The sequence below is a fragment of the Stenella coeruleoalba genome (genome assembly GCF_951394435.1).
Source record: "Stenella coeruleoalba genome assembly, chromosome: 16".
NCBI lineage: Eukaryota > Metazoa > Chordata > Mammalia > Artiodactyla > Delphinidae > Stenella > Stenella coeruleoalba.
This window is the reverse complement of record NC_137162.1, coordinates 19451483-19470975: the sequence shown is the minus strand read 5'-3', so window position 1 is coordinate 19470975 and position 19493 is coordinate 19451483. Positions and strand designations below refer to the sequence as shown.

Genomic DNA, 19493 nt, shown 5'->3' with positions numbered 1-19493 from the left:
AAGTGTTTGCTCTCTTCCATATCTTCCTTACTCTAACCATGTGCAGGGCCCTTAACAGCCACTCTTTTTTGGTCAGACCTTTGAACTTTGAGTAAATGGACATTCTCTGCTGTACCTCCGTTTCATTCAGGGATCACAAGTAAAGAGTTCTGGCAAATAAACAAAAATCTTCTAGGAATTCAGAAAACAGTTATAGTAAGGAACAAGGACTGTTATCTTAGAAAAGATAAGGTGGGGAAGGGACAAGATGACCATCTTCAAATATTTCAAAGAAGGTCTAGGTTTAGACAGTATTTCTCCAGAGCTGGAAGCAAAGAGCGGATAATACAGCTCTTTGTCCTTGGTCAACTGTAAGATAGGGGCAATAATGCTTACATCACAGGGAGGTTGTGAGGATTAAGTGAAGGGCTCAGGACATACCTGCCATCTCATAAAAATCCCAGAATATGCTTGTTTCCTTTTTTGGCCTCATTCAAAAATGCCTCATGAGGCAGTAAGCTCCCTCCCTGGAAAATTTCAAAATAGAATTACAATTCCTTACTGCCAAGATTCTGTGCTTCCGTGCTGCCTGTGACTTTTCATAAAGAAAAATACTGGCTCACACGGAGCCCTCACCATGCTCCAGGCAGGCAGAGAAGGGCTTTTTGTAGGTACTTCATTTAATCTTCTCATCAGCCCTATGAGGTAGGTACTATTATTATCTCTCCCCGCCCCTGCCCCGTTTTTTTAACAGATGAGACAGCTGTGGCTTCGAGAGGTGAAGTAACTTGTCCAAGGTCACACAATCAGTAGTAAGCGGCAAACCAGGGACTTAAACGTCACGCTCCAAAGTCCTTGCTCTTACAATTGGAGGGGTTATTTATCAAAGCTAAACCCCTCTCCCAGACTCGCCTGCTCTAATGCTCCAGGCTTTATTGATCTGTCTTCTGTAAAGTTTCTTCAGGTCTCAATATCAAAACCACCTAACTTAGCACTTATTATTGTGTGAATGGCTTCTTGTCCTTCCTAGTTTACTGTAAGTGGGTCTGGGGATTTTTACTCTTTAAATATCCTTTTGTACTCAGTAAGCCTTCAGAACAAGTTCACAGGCTTCTAGTAATTCTTTCTTTCACTGACAGCTGAATTAGACAGCAAGTAACTCCTTCTTCCCTGTCATGCCTACCCCCATCTTTTTTTTCCTGTGCCATTAGAAAAGTCTTTTCTTGGCTGGAAAAAATACTACAGTCTGTTCAACTAGTTAACGTTCATTGAGTTCTTAATATGCACCAGGCACGGTTCTAAGTACCTTTCGTGGATTAACCCACTGAATCCTGATAGTAACCTATGAGCTAAGTCCTATTTCCACTCCCATTTTACAGAAGAGGAAACTGAATGTACCAGTGCATCAGGATTTGACTGAGTAAATGCTTTGCTGATGGATATTATCAATAGCAGCAACAACCACACAAATACCTTATACTGCATCAGGCTATAGCTTCATGAATATTATGTCATTGTCACTCACCATTAGCAGATAGGCGCTAATGTCCCTATTTTATAGAAGAGGAAACCATGACAGGAAAACAAAAGGGTGAGTGATTCTCAACAGTCACACAGCAAGTGCTGCCTGTACCCTTGAGTGAACATTGTATTCACTCCACTCTAAGATCCTGGGGGCAAGGGAGATGGGAGGGCCATGGGGAGAAAAACACCTACACACACAAAAAGCATTCTACAAATATTAGGGAAACAACAGAAGCCAGTCATAGCAGAGGCTGGACAGGAATCCAGATCTTTGACTCCTAGTCCAGTGCTCTTTCCTTTGACCAAGATGGTGGGAAGCAAGTCTTGGGTCCAGACCCAACAGCAGTCTTGATTGGGGATGTTAACACCAAAGAAAGTAGTGCTCTTAAAAAAAAACGAGCATGCGCGCTACTTTCATGATGAGAAACAAGCAAATGAAGAGAGCTGGCAAAATGCACCGTCTGAGGGCTGGAGCTGCTGGAGGACCCTTGGGTTGGCTTTGGGGTGGCACTCTGGGGCACCCTCTGATCCACCCCCACAGGCCACCTGGCCCCACTTTTTGGGCAGAGGAAGGAAGCAGGGACCATCACAGGAGTTCCCAGGTCCATGAAGCTCCCTGACATTGGAAGCTGAAAGCTGTGTGTGCACTTTTCCAAGGAATGGGCCCACACTTTTTAAAAAGGGGCACTATGACCCTTCAAAGGGTAAGAACACCAGATCGCAGCGATGAACCGGGACCTGAGGACTAAGATGACCGGTCAAGGAGGGTCAAGAAACATAAAAATCTCCTTGCCCGACTGAGTAGAACTGGCAGGGGAGAGCGAATGACAACTAGAACAAGGTCTTGCCTCATACGCTCATGTTAATTTAAATTCTGCTTTCTTCCCTGAACCCCCCTCACTCCCATTCCAAAGCAGTGGGCAGGGGGTGGGGGGGGGGGTGGAGAAAGGCATGATTATTTAAACAGTTCCAGTCTCAGACACACTCCTTCTCCTCCTAGGCCTGTGGCCTATGAATTCTACTTCCTGATCCTAGGGTCTGTGCATCCACAGCTTCCTATCTTGCCTCCTAACCCAGGGTCTAAGGCCCTGATTTATGCTGTGGCCAACTCTTCCCCTGGGTGCCTCCTAAAAAGCCTGCTGCTTTCAAGCCTCAGCAAGCACTGGATTCCATTCCACCAACATTGCCTGAGCTCCTACCATGTGCTGGGTGTTATGACTGGGTCACAGATGGTGGGATAAGTCCTGAGTATGGCCTGGGAGCCTTCAAACTAATGGCAGGACAGATAACACTCTGTTGGGGGAGGGGGAAACTGCACAATGTGAGAACACCCAGGAGGGCGACTGATTAACAGGCTGGGGGATTAAGGGGGGCCTTCTTGGAGGTGCAACGGTAGCTCTGGAGCTGGTGTGTGAAGGCAGGGAAGGATTCCTAACAAAGGAATGGGGGAGGCGCTCAAGTCCTGTAGAAAAGTGTGGAGGCAGCAAAATACTGGGCAAGTTTAGGAAAATAGGTAGTTTTGTGTGACTGGAGCCTGGGGCTGGGGGAAGGGGGAAGGGGGAAGGAAGGAGACAAACGAGGCTGGAGGTGGGTTACGGCCAACTGGTTAGAACAAGGACCTTGATGTTCCACTAATGAATTTGGATTTTATCAGACAGTGCATAGGTGCCACTGAGGGTTTTCGAGCAGAGCAGGTGGGCTCTGTGCTCCGATCTAAGCTTAAAAAGATCACATTGCAGAAGACAAGAGAGAAAGGAGAGGGCTTGGCGATTGGGAGGCAGGATGCTACTGTAGGGTCCAGTGCAGGGGATAATGGGGCCCTTTAACTACAGCTATGGCTAGCACAGGATACATAATTTGTGGGGCCCAGTGCAACAGGAAAATTCAGGGTCCCTTGTCCAAAAATTATCAAGAATTTCAAGAGAGCAACAGCAGAGCATCAAACCAAGCATCATGCCCTTCTAAGGATGGCCTTGTGGTCACACAGGTCACACACCCAGGAAGCTGGCCCTGGCCATGGGACTAGAAAGGGCAGGTTAGGAATGAGATCTGGAAGGCAGAGTCTTTGGAAGCCAGGGACTTGGTGATCTGTTGGGGTGGGAAGTGACAGAGCAATCCACTGATGGATGACCTTCCTGCACTGTTTGCCAGGGCACCTTTCCACCACCCCCTTGGGTGGCACAGGATCAACTCCTACTTATTAATAAGTCTAGACTTCACCCCCGACCCCTCTCCTGCTACACACCCGGACCTGTTCCTGTAGGGTCCCTATCTAAAGGTGTCACCATTTACTCAGTCACCCTCTACTCCTCTCTCCGCCATCCCATCCCTTCCGGCAATTTACTTCCTAAATGTCTCTCCCATCTGTGTGGCCTCTTCAATTGCTGCTATCACTGCCAAGTTCCGGCAGGCCCTTATCAGCTCAGGCCTGGATTACCCACAAAAGCCGCCTATCTGTCTCCCTGACGCCAGTCTGGACCCCATCTCCACTTGCAAATAAAACATCCATCCTCCACAGTGCCACCTCAGTGAGGTCCCCAAATGCTCACCTGACCAAGTCACTGAGTAACACCCTCATCCGTGGCTGCTCCAGCCAAACCGTAAGATCCAAATGCCGTAAATGGCACACAAGTCCCTCCGTCACCTGAGCCTGCTTAACTTTCTAATAAATGCCAGAAATGCCTTAGTCTCCCACGTACCTCCAGCACATACCTTGCTGGGTTCTTGGTTTTCTTCCCTTTACCGCAAGCAGTTTTCTCTGCCTGGAATGTCCTCCACTCTCCCACTCCATGGCCTGGCTCACCTGGATTCACTCTCGTTAAGCTCACCTCAGCTCTCCTCTGCGCTGAGTGGCCTTCTCCAGGGCCACATCCCTACCCCACCTCGCACACCGTGGATGCTCTTCCACACTGACTACAGGACCTTAGGCCTGTGGCGACTTCCCTGGTGGTCAAGTGGTTAAGACTCCACGCTTCCACTGCAGGGGTTCGATCCCTGGTCCCCTGGTCGGGGAACTAAGATCCCACACGCCACGGTGCAGCAAATTAATTAATTAATTAATTTTAAAAAAAAAGAGGCCTCTGGGCTGGACCAAGCCTCGTCTCCTAGCTGGGGGCAGCTGGAGCAGAGTGAGGACTGCTCACTTTGGTGTCCAGCAACCAATACAGAGCCTGGCCATGTGGTTGTAGGTTGAAACGTCTGAGGCTGGGTGGTTCCGGTGACACTAGAGGAGGAGCAGATTGCAGGGAAGGCTGGCACGTATAATCCCAAAGAGAAAGAAAACCCCCCGGCATCACATCTTCGTTGGGATTCCAGTAACAGGGTGAGGACAGCGCCTCTGACTGAAGGCATCTGAGACCCAGAGGCAACGGCCAGCTGGCTGTTGTCCGGTTTGACTGCATTTGATTTCAGAATTGGACTTCTGCTTCCTTCTAAAAACCTCACTCCCCTCTGTTGGTAGTAAACAAGCCCCACCCTAGTGGAGGCAGGCTGTTTTCCATCAGGCAGTCCCCTCCTGCCTCAGGCTCACAATAAAATGGTTCGTCCTGAGTTTGGGGGTAGAAGCATGTCCCTGCAGCTACCAGGGCACAAAGCTGACCTTCAGTAAATACTTGCTGAATGGGTGAATCGTGTCCAGTTCCCCAAGATTGGGGATGGGAAGCCTGAAGCTGCTGGGGACCGGCGGGTGCAGACAGCCTGGGATTATACTTGAGCCACAGATAATCCTCCAAATCCAGAAGCCACCTGTACAGTTGGCTGGGCTGAGCTCCATCAACGGTGCGTGTTGATGCTGCAGCTGATTTCAGGACAGATTTTTCTGGGGCTCAGAAAACGGTTCCTCAAAAAACAATTATTCTAATTTTTACTGGGAGTGTGACAAAGAAAAGGACCATCAACCCTTTGAGGGCAGAACCCATTTGGGGAGATTAGTTGCTGGCTCTTCTCTCTCCACTTTTACTTTGAGGTGCTTTTATCATGGAAAATTTCAAAATATAAAGAAAAGTAGAGAAAACAGTATAATGAACCTCCAGGTACCCGTCACCAAGTTTCAACGATACCAACACAAGCCCAATCTTGAGTCGATAACCCAGCCTTCGAAGCAAATTCCAGCTATCATCTCATTCCCCGCGTAAAGACGCGTAAGGATCGAAATCTACGTCAGATCCATCTGGGGGCACTGGCCGAGGCCGCCCCTAGCTCTGCCTACCACGGTACCTGGCCCGGCCCCCAGCGGGTTCTGAACCTACGTCTATGAAACTCTAAACCCATGTCACGACGCCAGCTCCGCCTCCCCCGCTTCCTCCTCTTCCCGCACAGCGTGGGTCACCTCGGCCTCGTGGCGTTCCTGACACCCCACCAGCAGTCCCCGGTGATGCGCAAGTGAGTGTCTCCGCGCAGCGCCACAGAGAGCACGGCAAGTTGCCTGCCACTTCCTCTTTCTCAGGCTGACTAACGCTCGGCGCCCGCCCAGCACGTCCGGCTCCCGGGGGGCGTGGCCACAGCCCGAAGGGGCGGGGAAATACTCTTATTCGGCCTTATATGGGCAGCCACGTCACAGGCTGTACACCCATTCACATAAAACGCTGAGCTGCCAGCGGAATCCCCGGCTTCTGGGGCGGCGAGTGGCCGGGCCGGGTGCCGAGCGTGAAGGGCGGGAAAGAAGAGTTGAGCGGTCGCTCCGGCGCCGGGCTCGGTCGGCCGGCCGCAGGCCCGCGGGTCGCCCTCCCGGGCCTCGCCGGCGGGCACCCTGGCTGTGGGCACCTGCGGGGCGCACTGCGCGGGGCCGCTGGGCGGCGGCGGCGGCGGCATGAAGGTCACGTCGCTCGACGGGCGCCAGCTGCGCAAGATGCTCCGCAAGGAGGCTGCGGCGCGCTGTGTGGTGCTCGACTGCCGGCCCTACCTGGCCTTCGCCGCCTCGAGCGTGCGCGGCTCGCTCAACGTCAACCTCAACTCGGTGGTGTTGCGGCGGGCCCGCGGAGGCGCGGTGTCAGCGCGCTACGTGCTGCCGGACGAGGCGGCGCGCGCGCGGCTGCTGCAGGAGGGCGGCGGCGGCGTGGCGGCCGTGGTCGTGCTGGACCAGGGCAGCCGCCACTGGCAGAAGCTGCGCGAGGAGAGCGCCGCGCGCGTTGTGCTCACCTCGCTGCTCGCCTGTCTGCCCGCCGGCCCGCGGGTCTACTTCCTCAAAGGTGAGCGCGTCGGGGACGCCGGTCCCCTGTCACCGTCCGCGCCGGGACGGCCCCGGGCTCTGGGGTCCCCTGCTGGCGCCGGGCGCCTTCCTTGACGCTAGAACCCGAGCGGTTCTCCGCTGGCGGGAGTCTGCACCTTGGGGCTTGACGTGCTCTAGGGAGGGCACTGCTAGTGTCAGCGCTCACAGCTTCCCCACTCGAGTTCCTCGAAAGCGCTTGACGATCGGCCTTTCGGCCCGGGTGGGTGGGGTGGGGTTGCTTACGCAGCCGGGGGCGCTGCTTCTCAGCTGGGGGTCGGTCGCCTAGTGCTGGGCGCGGGCCGGCTTTCCTGGCGCCGACTTCACCGCTCTCGCTGGGGCCTGCGCTCTGGAGCCGTCCTGATGGACAGATCTGGAGGGATCAGCAGGTCGTAACACCCTCACCCCCGAAGTGTGGCGCCGCGGTGTCCCCTTTTCTCCCTCCTGCACGATTAACGTATGTTAGGCTGTGTCGTCTTCGACCCTCTTGCCTTTTTGACCCTGGCGAGTCCCTCTCCTCCCCTCCCCTTCCTTTCCATTTCATTTTATTGCTTTTTATTGTTCTTTGGCTTCCCCTTCTCCCCTCCCAGGCCTTTCTCTCGCTCCGTTTGGAGCTGACACCCTTTTCACCTCCTCTCCCCCACCCCAGGATCATCTGTACTGGTCGTGGGCCAAACCCGGCGGGCCTAACGCTGTCTGCCAGGGGTGGTAGGAAGGCTGGCCAGCGAGCCAGGACACGTGAGAGGTGCCACAGGGTGGCTGTGAAGGGGATTGCGTCGCATTTGGTTTGAGATCCCCAGAAGCTGCTTCACCAGTCTGCCCATTCCACCTGCTGGGGGAGATGACGTTGGTGGTGGGTGGGTGATTTACTCTCAGACTCCAGAATATTGATTTCTGTGTCACTTCCTATAACTGCTGCCGCCTTGTATTTGAGTCCTTTGTAACCTCAAACGTATTGAAGGCATAGCCTGTAGGGCAGACATGAGGACTCAGCCTAGGCTGCGCCGGCCGACTCTGACGGGGACACCTGGAGATGTAACACTGATGTGGTTCAGAGCTCAGGTGCAGTGAGCTGAGAGAGTGAGAGCGCTGTTTTAAAACCGTGCGACTTGTGGAGTTTTACACATTCCAGGCCAGGAGATTCCAGAGGCACACGGGCAGCTCCCACCTCTGTTAGCACCTCTTACAGACGGTCCCCTGTTGATTCCTGTTAGGGAAACAACAGAGGCAGAAGATAATGATATTCCTCTTTTACCCAGCCTCAGCCCCCAGGAGATGGAGAGTGCCCTCCAAGCTCTGCAGAGATTTTTCACACATAGTCCCTGATTTCTTTTTGATATGCTTTTTGTCTCCGCTTCTTAGCAGTGAGTACAGAAAAAGCTTCTGCCTCTCCAGTAGCACGAAAGATACATTCCAGGAAACCCTTCCGGGTCCTACCTCTGCTCCCCACCCCTCTGCAGGGGGCCACGCTAGCAGTTTGGAAGTTATTGCCACAGGAAGTAGGCAGCTCTGTAGACTCACATCTCAGAAAAATTAATGTTTAAAAAAATTTTTTTAATGTAAGTAACATACAGGACAAAGGCTGTACAATGAAAAGTGGATCTTCTGCACACCCTAGAACTCAGTTCTACTCCCCAGAGACAACAGTCAACTATTTCTTGTTCATCTTTAGATAAATTAATTTTCCATGAGTAAAAATAAAATGATTTTGTATATTTCCTGTTCCTGCCTCTTTCATCTAACTAGATCTTGAGAGATTTGTCCATATCAGAGCATACGTGTCCTATTCACTTTTTAAACCCATCCCCTGGTGATAGCCAGTAAGTAGGTTGCTTCCAGCCTTAGTATTTGAAGCAGTGTGGGAGAGTATACCTTTGTCCAAATGCTTTTGCATGTGCACTATCTTTCAGTAAAATTATGAGAATTGCCACGTCGAAAGTTATGTCCGTTTTAAATTTCAGTAGAAATTGCTTAATACTTACCCTTATAACAGTACTAAACTTTAAGTTGTTGCCAAAGAAAATTTTTTCTTTACCTGACTCACATCCAGATAAGAGTTCAGGTTTTTAACCTAGTGGCATCCCAGATCGTGGGGCAAACCATTTTTTTTGGCCACGCAGCATGTGGAATCTAATTTCCTCAACCAGGGATCAAACCCACGCCCCCTGCACTGGAAGCACGGAGTGTTAACCACAGGACTGCCAGGGAAGTCCTGCAATGCCTTTTACACTTCCCTCAATGCCCTCCAGTCCCAAAAAAACCCACTAAAATGAGAGGACCGAACGGCATTGTCAGTGCGTATTTATATATAGTGTCCGTGTGCTTTCTCTGCTCAGTTCCCCTGGTAATGCGGTGGTGATCAAAAACAGAATCACTCTGAAGAGGATTGAAGCTGCCAAAAGAATTGCCACGGCTCTTGGAGTTCAAGTGAGGCACCAGAGAGGAATGTTCTGTCTCTCCACGCCTCTGATGGGAGTGGGTGAAAGACAGACCATCTAATCTATAGGACTCCTGACCCCAGCTAGAAGAGGCAGGACCCTGTTTATCTGTCCCTCAACTACACTGAGACTTTGTCTGCCTGCCTTATTTTGTCAACAGGCAGGCAGGACCCAGCCCACACCCGCACCTCCTGTCTGTCCTCCTAACAGCCAACTCTTTTTATTATTATTTTAATTTATTTTATTTTTGGCTGCGTTGGGTCTTCATGGCTGCCCGCGGGCTTTCTAGTTGCAGCGAGCGAGGGCTACTCTTCGTTGCGGTGCACGGGCTTCTCATTGTGGTGGCTTCTCGTTGCAGAGCACGGGCTCTAGGCACACGGGCTTCAGTAGTTGTGGCACACAGGCTCAGTAGTTGTGGCTCAATGAACTCTAGAGTGCAGGCTCAGTCATTGTGGCACACGGGCTTAGTTGCTCCAGGGCATGTGGGATCTTCCCAGACCAGGGCTCGAACCCGTGTCCCCTGCATTGGCAGGCGGATTCTTAACCACTGTGCCACCAGGGAAGCCCAACAGCCAACTCTTAAGTGCTCTGTTTAAAGCCAAGAGATGGGGTGGCCTGAAGGCTTCTCTTTCCCAAGCTTCATTCTGAAGTTTGAGAGGGCCTGGGCCACTCTTACTTCAGATTCCCATCCCCTATCACTCAGTTTGTCTCCTGGGACTCAAAATGTTGAGGCCCAGGCACAGGAAGTGATTTGCTAACTATAGGGACACCTCTTCGGAGGAAGCTGAGGGTCAGTGTAAGTGTGGTTTCTTTCTGCCTTCTGGGAGGGAAGGGGGTGGGGGCAATGGTGGGGAGGGAGGGAAAACTAAGCCACAGACACCTTCAAACTTTCCACCTCCGCCTCCCTCCGGCATGGCCTGTCATCATGACCGGGAACGTGGTCATTGTGGAGGTCCAGAAGCTCATTTGGGAAGGCCCAATTGGCTATTTGTTGAAGTGACCACAGGGGAGATTTGGGTGTGCTAAATGGGGTTGGGGGCAGTTCCAGCAAGCTGAGAGGAAGCAGTAATAGCTAGATGACTCATTCTAGGAATTGGCTGTAGCTTCTGGGAGAGAGCTGGAGACTGCCGTGTAATCCATTAACCATTTGCCTACTGCAGGGGTTTAAAAAACCACCATGTGCTCCACTGTGGGGCTATTACACCACCAAAAGACAGAAGAAAAAAAGGGGGCCTTTTTGGAAAAATACATGGTCTCAGAATGCTTATTTAATTGATGATTTAGGGAATTCCTAATTCCTGGCAGCACTTTCACTGCCAGGGCCCAGGTTCAATCCCTGGTCAGGGAACTAAGATCCCATAAGCTGGGAACTAGGATCTCACAAGCTGTGCAGCATGGACCAAAAAAAACAAAAAAAAAAATTGATGATTTGACCCCAAGTGAATTCTCTGGGCCAGAAAAAGAAGCAGGTTTTCTGGAGGCTCTTGGAAGTGTCTTAGGTCCCTTTGGATTGGAAGCAAAGTGTTCCCCCACACAAGTCTGGCCTATGCACCCAGCAGCATTTGGCATTCTGAGGCTTCGAGGCCAGTGTTTCGTTTGGTTCTTCCCTACCTCGTGTGTGGGCCTGAGAACTTACCTACTCAAGTTTCTATGACTCGGTCAGAGAGTAGTTTTTACCTTAAGTGATCTGATCCATTTGGAGAAGTTTAAATATAGTTAGGATTTTTATAGAATCATACCTGCCAGGTATGAGGGTGTGTGTGTGTGTGTGTAGCTGGGGAGAAAGTTCAGGAGGGGAGGGTCATAAGATAAAGGGAGAGTAGGTGGTCATCAAGGAGAAAGAAGGAGTTTTTACTTAAGGAGTTAAGAATTAAGTTCAGAAGGCCTCATTGCTCTGGTTTGGAAGGTAATTAACTAGATTGATTACATTGGCCCTATGGAGAGGATTGTCAGCAGTGTTCTTAGCACCTTGGCAAAGAGAAAGGGCAGAGCTGTTTTATTGCCGTGAGTTTAAACCTGGTGTTAGCCCCCATTCCCTTATGAATAGAGGAGGTTTCGTCTATAATCCAGTTTAGAGCTAAGGGACTAGGGATGAACCAGACCAGTTTAGAGTCTCATTCACAAATTACTGAAATTCTGCATAATCACACCTGCATTTTAGGTAAATGAGAGAAAACAGCTTTTGTTTTCTGGAGGGATTTGGTTAATATTTGCCACATGTCAGATATATTTCCTTTCACAGTTTAAGCTTCTTCTGATAGGCATAGAAAACTTTCATTTCTTCTATGCCTATCTTCTGATAGGCATAGAAAACTTTCATCACTGCCTTTCTGAATTATAGCTTTTTAGGAGAGAGAGAGTGTGTATGTGTGTGTGTGTGTGTGTGTGTGTGTGTGTGTGTGTGTCTGTGGAGCCCGTTTCTATTCTAAAACTATTACTTGTTTTGGCTCAATTTTTTAATATGACCAAAATGTATAGTAGCTGAATATTTTTTTTACTATTCCACACTCAGGGTATGGATCAATTCTGGGCATTTTCTGACAGCCTGAGAAAAATCGATGCTTATATCTCTCTTGCCTTTTTTTTGTCTTTTAGGGGGATATGAGACTTTCCACTCGGAATATCCTGAGTGTTGCGTGGACGTAAAACCCATTTCACCAGAGAAGGTTGAAACCGAGACAGCCCTCATCAGTCAGTGTGGGAAGTCAGTGCTCAACATCAGCTACAGGCCGGCTTATGACCAGGTACACGGTGTGGAAGTACCGTCCCGGCTCCTGGCTCTGTTCCTTGCACAGCACCCTGGCTCTTCCACTCCCTGCTCAGCAACCTTGGTTGGTTCGTTTGCGGATCAGGGAGTTGGCAGAGGCCTCTAGCTTTAGAGAGCCTCTGTTGCTTGCCAACTTGAGTTTCCATCTAAGAGTAAATGGGCTTCCTTCCAGCAAATAAGCTGACAAGAGCAAATGCGCTTCAGGACGCTCCCTGGCTTCTGGCAAAAAGTGGAAGCAAAATATACATTATTGTTAGCTGGCCTGGGAGGTGCAGAGAAGCTTTGAAATATCGGTTTAGGTTTCCCTGAAGACGTTTCAGAGCTGACTTTCAGGCTTCCTGTGTTGATCTTCTTCGTAACTGTTCATGCTCTGCAGTTTCTGCAAACCAACCCAGTACCTGTAAAGGCGTGTCTAGGTATTTTTAACTGAAGGAGGAAGATTGGGGGAGGGTTGTAGAGAAATTACTATTTGGATGGCTAAGCAGCCTCCCCTAGGGGTTTCTGATGCTTATAATTCCATAAATTCTGAAACCAGAGATCAAGACACACTAGAGGATTTCATGTGTCTACAAACATGTGGGTTTCTTCCCTTCAAAGAACTGTACCTTCTGGCAACTCATTAGAGGAAGAAAAAGTGGACGGCTCAGGCAGGGGTTACCTATACAATGCAGGAGGATGTGGAAAAAGCCAGCAAGGACCCAAATCTGCAGAAAACAGAGATCAAAACCTACCTTCCCATTTTACAGAGGGAAAAACTGTCACAGCTGGTGGGATGATTGATTTTGCCAAGAATCCTGCAGCTGGGTTCATGGCCACACTAGGCCCAGAACTCCCTTCTCTTAACTCCTTGTTCTGGTTCTTTTCAGGACCCTGTTCTGCTTTCCACATGCCTTCTTTTGGAAGAGGGCCATTCTAGGCATCTGACTTGGTAGGAGGAGCTTTTTGCACAAAAAGCTCTTTGCACAAAATAAGAACATACCCAAATCATAGAAGGAAGATTTCTAGATACTGTGTAAGATGCCAGCTGCCTGCCAAGAGCAGAGCTCTGCCCCTGGGGATAAACTTCCAAATACAGCCAGGTGGCTTTTCCTTGAATGGAAACCTATTAGCTTGGCGAGGTGCCAGGGTTATTATTTTGTTTTCTTTTATTAAAATTACAGTGTATGATGAACCCTGGACTTTCAAGCCATGGGCATCCGGCTTAGCTGAATTTCTATTTTTGTTTGTTTGTTTGGGTGGTGTTTTCCTCCTCCATTCTCAGAAAGTGAAAGAGAAACGAGAATTTGCAGGATGTTGTGAAAGCACAGCAGACCTTTGGCCAAGCAAGGACTAGGGAGGCCCTGGTGTGTTTCCACGGTTCATCTGGGGAACCCCCTAGTGCTACTCTTAGTAGCGCTTCTGCATTGAGAGAAGCCGGGTGAGGTCGTGTTAACCTTTGGGGTTTCTGAAGGCCTTTGGTTTCTTCCTCTTGAGTCTAAAAAGAAGATTCAAAAAAGGAAAGAAACATGGTTTCAGGGGTGTTGGGCTAAGCTCCAGGAGAAATTGAGTAGGTTCCCAGGCCTGGTGTGTCAGCATTTTCCAGGCTCTAAAGAGAGGGAGAGATGTATGTAGGTACACCTAAAGTGTTAAGCTCAGGGGCCAGCTATTAAAAATACTGGTTACTATTACTACCTTTTGTAAAATCTCTATAACTTTCTTTCAAGTGGCCAAACTGGCCTTTGCCTTAAACACCTGACTTCTCAGGAAAGAAAAAGCAAACACCCATGCGGGGTAATTTGAGAACTGCCTTCTCCTGGCCCTCGTCCCGTGCCCCTTTCCCTATTGTGGGTCTGGCAGAGAGTTTCCATTCTACTCTTATTCCAGGACAGGAAATGGAAACACAGGAAGCGGATGGATGATATGGGAAAGGCTGCCAAAGACACAGCCACTGTCACCCCAGCTCAGTGTTTTCCCTCTAAATCTCCAGGGGCTCCCATTGTTCCAAGTATGGAACAATGGCTTTTCTTGCCACCCTGGAAATGCTGAGACTGCCAGAGTCTGACTAGCTAGCTGTTCTTTTTAGCTTTTCCTCAGGGTAGATGGTCTCTGGTTCTTTGGGGATCCTTCTTAACTAGAAACCTCAGGTATAGGTGGTCTCCCAAAAGGGTGAAGATGTCCGCGTCTCTCACCAAAACTCAACCCCACGAGAAGATCAGGCCTGGGACTTCCCTGGCAGTCCAGTGGTTAAGACTCCACGCTTCCATTGCACGGGGCACGGGTTTGATCCCTGGTTGGGGAGCTAAGATCCTGCAGCCTGCATGCCACGCAGCGCAGCACAGCCAAAAAAAAAAAAAAAAAAAAAAGGATCAGGCCCTGCTCATGGCCTAACAGCTTTTCATTATCTGAGGATTTTGGATAGATAGTGGTCATTTTCACTTCTGAGAAGTTTACTTTTTGGGGGGACGGGGGAAGCATATTTTAACATCTCTGAGCTCCAAATGCATCTTAGGATCAACAGTGTCCTAGGTTTGATGAAACACATTTTATATATATATATATATATATATATATATAAAACGTCAGGATTGTAAAGGAGGGGGCTCACCTTGTTGAACCATTTTCCATTTTATCTAGAAGGAAACCGAGGCTGCCCCCAAGGTTAAAGGACTCACTCTGGCACTCTCAGGGCAGCTAGAACTATAGCACGGGCCTCTCAAGTCTTCCATCACACCACCCTCTTCTCATCCTTGTCAGTATAGGAAGGCTGCCGGCATTTCCTACCACCTCAATATATATAAGAAAATGAAAATCTTAGCTGTGTGGGATTTGCTGTCACTGAGTCACAAGGCAGTAATGTAGGGTAGAGAGTTTACCAGGACAGAGGCTCCACCCACACACTCTTGGGTGAACTGCGCTGACTCTGAGCTCTCTACCTGGAAACCAGAAAGGGAACCTCCCACCTGAAAACAAATAGGTCAGCGTTGTTTTGTTTCTTCTCCCCAAAGAGCAAGCTAATCCAACATTTCCTGGTTGTCCTCCTTTGCCCCTCCTTCCAGGGCGGCCCAGTCGAAATCCTTCCGTTCCTGTACCTTGGAAGTGCCTACCATGCGTCCAAGTGTGAGTTCCTCGCCAACCTGCACATCACGGCTCTGCTGAATGTCTCACGACGGACCTCTGAGGCCTGCACGACCCACCTACACTACAAATGGATCCCCGTGGAAGACAGCCATGCGGCTAACATCAGCTCCCACTTTCAAGAAGCAATAGATTTCATTGGTAGGTGCAGCCATTCCCCCTCAGTTGTTTTGGGGGCCCCCTAGGGGAGCGTGTTCTTGGATTTTGATGTACTGATGGGGGTTCCCGTCAGTGAGAAGAAAAGCATCTTGTTATAGAGCCAACTTGGCTCGTTGGATGCACCGACCAAAACGACAGAGGGGAGGATTTGAGTTGCTATTAATAGGAGCTTTAATTTGCAAGATAAATGAATTACTACAATTTTATAGCAATACTCTGTCGCTCTTGTTAGTGTTTCTGGCTGGGCGGGAAGCAGGGTGCATCCGTGTGTGAGGCTCCATGCCGGGGAAGCAGGGGAGGGAAAGAACCACCCAAACTGCTTCTGCGTAGGTTGGGATATTTTTGAAAACAAACAGAAGGACTGAGAGAGCACTCCTTACGCACTGAGCCCCCAGGGCCCTGGCAGCTTTCCACGGTTTTTGGCAAACTGCTTTGGGGGCAATTGTTTTGAATTTTCAGCTGATTTGGGACTAAAGATAGCGCTCGTCTCAAGCTCTGTGCTTTATGCACAGAGAAGTTGGCATCTTTTTGCATCCTTTGTACGTTCCGTGAGGCAGTTATCATTTACTCCATCGTGTAGGCCTGGAAACCTCTCGTCCCTCTGCCTAGAAAGGGCTTTGGGCCTTGGGATTCCAACTCCTCGAACAGGCTGGATTGTTCTTTCATTGGACATCTCTGTTTCCCTCAACCATCTCCCCTGGGGGCTGGACTGACTTTTTTGTGTCTCAGATTTGCAAGCACCCACCACTCCCCATCCTTGTGGGCTTGCCTCCCTTTCCAGAGTCCTTCTTTCCCTTTAACATGCATAGCTGTTGAAGCTGAGCAGTGATCTTCCTGCCTCGTGCTCTGAGGGATGTTGGAGGGAGAAAGGCCGGTGCTGGGTGCAGCAATGATTACTTAGTGCAGGGAGCCGTTAAAGGCCCCCCTTCCACCACGTGGTGGGCCCTCTGCTCAGCACACACAATCTCTACTCCACAGAAGCCTGCAGAGAAACTCACCAGAGGCAAAAGGCCGAGCCTGCCTCCCTGTTCCCTGAACCTCTGGGCTGCGATGGTTCCTTTGGAGTCTCTGAGAGACAGTCAAGATGATGGGGTCAGGGTGGGAAACCCTTGACTTGTTCTCCCTGTCCCTGGGAATGCCTTGCCCTTGTCAGCCTGTTATTCAATTATCTAGATAGCTTCTCAGTGAAGTCATGAAACCCGCCCCCATCACTTCTCAGAAGCCTCCCTCCCCATCCTGTGTGTGCATTGTGTCTGGGTACACAACCGCACAAACCCACAGCATTCTGAAGGCACACGAGATGCCTTTCCCCAGACTCCTTGCCCTCCTGAAGGAAGGAGGGACTGAGGCCGAATCATGCATTGACCCCTTCCGAGGGCCACGTAGAAGGCAAGCCCCCAGGGGTGAAGTGGGATCCAGAAGCAATACACTGTAGGCCCTTTGCTTTCTGGGATTTGGCTCTGGGCCAATTAAAAGCTAGACTACCAGCTTTTTGCTGGTGGAGGAGCAGAAGAAGGTTGGAGTCACGACCCTATAATCCTAGGAACTTGGAGTCTCTTTTGAACTAATTTACAGGAACTTTTTTTTTTTTCTTTTGAATCAGAGACTGGGGCACTTCTAATGAGGAACCCTGGGGTGTCCTTTGGGATTTTCATTCTGTTGGGGAGACTCCAGGTTCCTCCCTGACTCCTCAGAAACTGGATCTTTCAGATCTTAGAGATGCATTTGCAAATTTCTTGAACTTGAGGAGGGAGGTGGGTAAGGGGGCTGACTTTTTATTTGCCCTTCAAAATCTTAAATGTTGTTGCATACTGTGGCCTTACATAGTGCCATGGACATCTAACTTCCTGTGATGTAATTGTTTCCTCACTAGCAAGAGAGGGAATTGGAAAGACTCTTTTTTGTGGTTTTTATTTGATGTGTATATGTGTTTAACCTTTTGCCCCTGCTCATTTTTAACAGTTGGAGCTCTTTTGGGGGGAGGAGTAGAACAGAAAAGGAGGGCACCCCGCTTTTGTCATATTGAGCTAATGAATGCTAACTGAAGGTGGTAGCTTTATAGCAGTGACTCCCATTGTTGTGCAAGATGGAGTTTGCCAAAGCCATTTATATCCTCCGTCTAGTAAGCGTTACTTAGCCAAGGCTATAATTAGTGGCTGTGCACTATTTATTGTATGTTTGCTTGGTTGGGAACCCTCGGTGCTGAGCCAAGCATCCCGCCCTGGCACAGCCAAACAGGGATCCCGGGGAGGATGGAAGGCCTCAACCAGGATGAGGGCTAGGTCATCACCATTAGAATCAGACCCCGAGAGGCAGGAATTGCTTCTCCAAGTCAGTCTTTGAGCCTGGGACCCTCTCAGGGAAATGTGAATGTGCAACGAAAACTTGCATGCAGCTTCAAAGATTTTCCAAAGTCTTCTTGAAACGCATCCGTGGAACCCGAGTTAAGATGGCATCCCCAGGAAGGAGTTACTCCAGGTCCAGCACCTCCAGTGGCAGAACCTGTGAAAGCATCCTGGAGAACTAAGGATTGTGAAGGTTCTACGCAGAGATAGACATCATGGTGGGACCCTAAAGTCTATCCTCAGCAGTGGAGGTTAAAGACTGGCAAAAGCCTGGTGTGGGACCACAGACGTTGAGCAGGGAGGATGATTTGATTACTAGGTCACTTTTTTTTTAATTCTTTAATTAAATCCAGTTGCCTTTGAGTTCCAATCCCAATTCATTTCCACTGTCTTTTCTTTCTTCCAGACTGTGTCAGGGAAAAGGGAGGCAAGGTCCTGGTTCACTGTGAGGCTGGGATCTCCCGCTCACCCACCATCTGCATGGCTTACCTCATGAAGACCAAGCAGTTCCACCTAAAGGACGCCTTTGATTACATCAAGCAGAGGAGGAGTGTGGTCTCGCCCAACTTCAGCTTCATGGGCCAGCTCCTACAGTATGAGTCCGAGATCCTGCCTTGCGCGCCTAGCCCCCAGGCTCCCTCCTCCCAAGGGGAGGCAGCCGGCCCTTCGTTCATAGCCCATTTACAGACACTGAGCCCTGACGTGCAGGGTTCCTACTGCACATTCCCTACCTCGGTGCTGGCACCGTTGCCCACCCACTCAACGGTCTCAGAGCTCAGCCAGAGCCCCATGGCCACAGCCACATCCTGCTAAGACCAGAGTGGGAAAACCAGCCCAGCTCCAAGAACAACTGTGATTTTGTATTTTGACTCGTGGACATTTCATACGTGTGCAATACTGAAGACCTCACTCTGTCCTGCTGTCCTGGTGGGACCAGTGAAGGGTCACCAGGTTTGCAAACAAACTTCAGACTGACCTCGGGGATAGGTTCTTGGGACTGAAGGAAGGCCAAGCCATTATGAGAGCACAGCACGTGCTGACTACTGTATTTCCAGACCCCCTGCCCTCAGGACTGCCCAGTCTTTGCACCTCAAAGTTTGCCTTTTCATTTCAAGCATAAGGCAATAAATACCTGCAGCAATATGAGAGAAAGCAGTTGCTGGACCAGGACAAAAGGCAGTAGCAAAGCCAATTCATTTTGAAGGAAGCACAATTTCCACCTTATTTTTTTAACTTTGGCAGTCTCCGTATCTGTCTGTGTTGCTTCAGGGCATAAGCTGATCACCACCTAGTCAGGAAAGTAACCCTACAGGGTTTTAGGGACATGATGTATATGCTCGTTTGAACCCTCAGATGTTTTTGAGACTCTGTCTTGGGTCAGGTGGAGTCATTTGGGTGAAGTAGTGAGACAGTAACACTTCTGGTTTCCTCTTCACTGTGGGTTTTACCCTGACTTTGGACTTTGGCATGATTCTTACTCATACTTGAACCTTTCTCGTTGCACCTCTCCTCAAAGCAACTCTGGCGTCATTTGAAAAGAGTTCTTTAGACCATAGACCAACAATCACCCCTTTGAGGTGGTGGCACTGGGTGCCAGGAGAGAAAGGGTACCCACTGTCTGAGTCAGTGGCATTGAAACGGTTGTCACCCCAGCTTGCTGTCCTTACATGTGCTTGTCTGGTCTCTGGTGACACTTGTTTTCTTCCCTGCCCCTTGGGGTTGTCTTCAAGCTGTTGACTTCTGGGATTTGCAGATTTCTCAATGTGGTACTACTTCTTTTTTGTCTGTAGGTTATTTCTCCAGGGGAAAAGGCAATAATTTCCTAAAATCCATATGAATGTGAAGAAAAGCAGTATGTTACTGGTTGTTGATGTTGTTGCTTTTTATAGTGCAAAATAAAAATAGTGAGAAGAACAAAAACGCTTCTTCATGTTGGTGAGTTGGGGTAAGGCAGGGATACACTG

General features: G+C 49.6%; 1 protein-coding gene across 1 annotated transcript; it reads left to right on the top strand.

Moving 5' to 3' along the window:
• The first annotated feature begins 6098 nt into the window (after nt 1-6098).
• Nucleotides 6099-19435, top strand: DUSP5 (dual specificity phosphatase 5). Its single transcript, XM_079899647.1, has 4 exons — nt 6099-6689; nt 11740-11888; nt 14947-15166; nt 17936-19435. The coding sequence occupies exons 1-4, from the start codon at nt 6311-6313 to the stop codon at nt 18340-18342; spliced, it is 1155 nt and encodes a 384-aa protein (XP_079755773.1). The 5' UTR covers nt 6099-6310; the 3' UTR covers nt 18343-19435.
• Nucleotides 19436-19493: the final 58 nt, after the last annotated feature.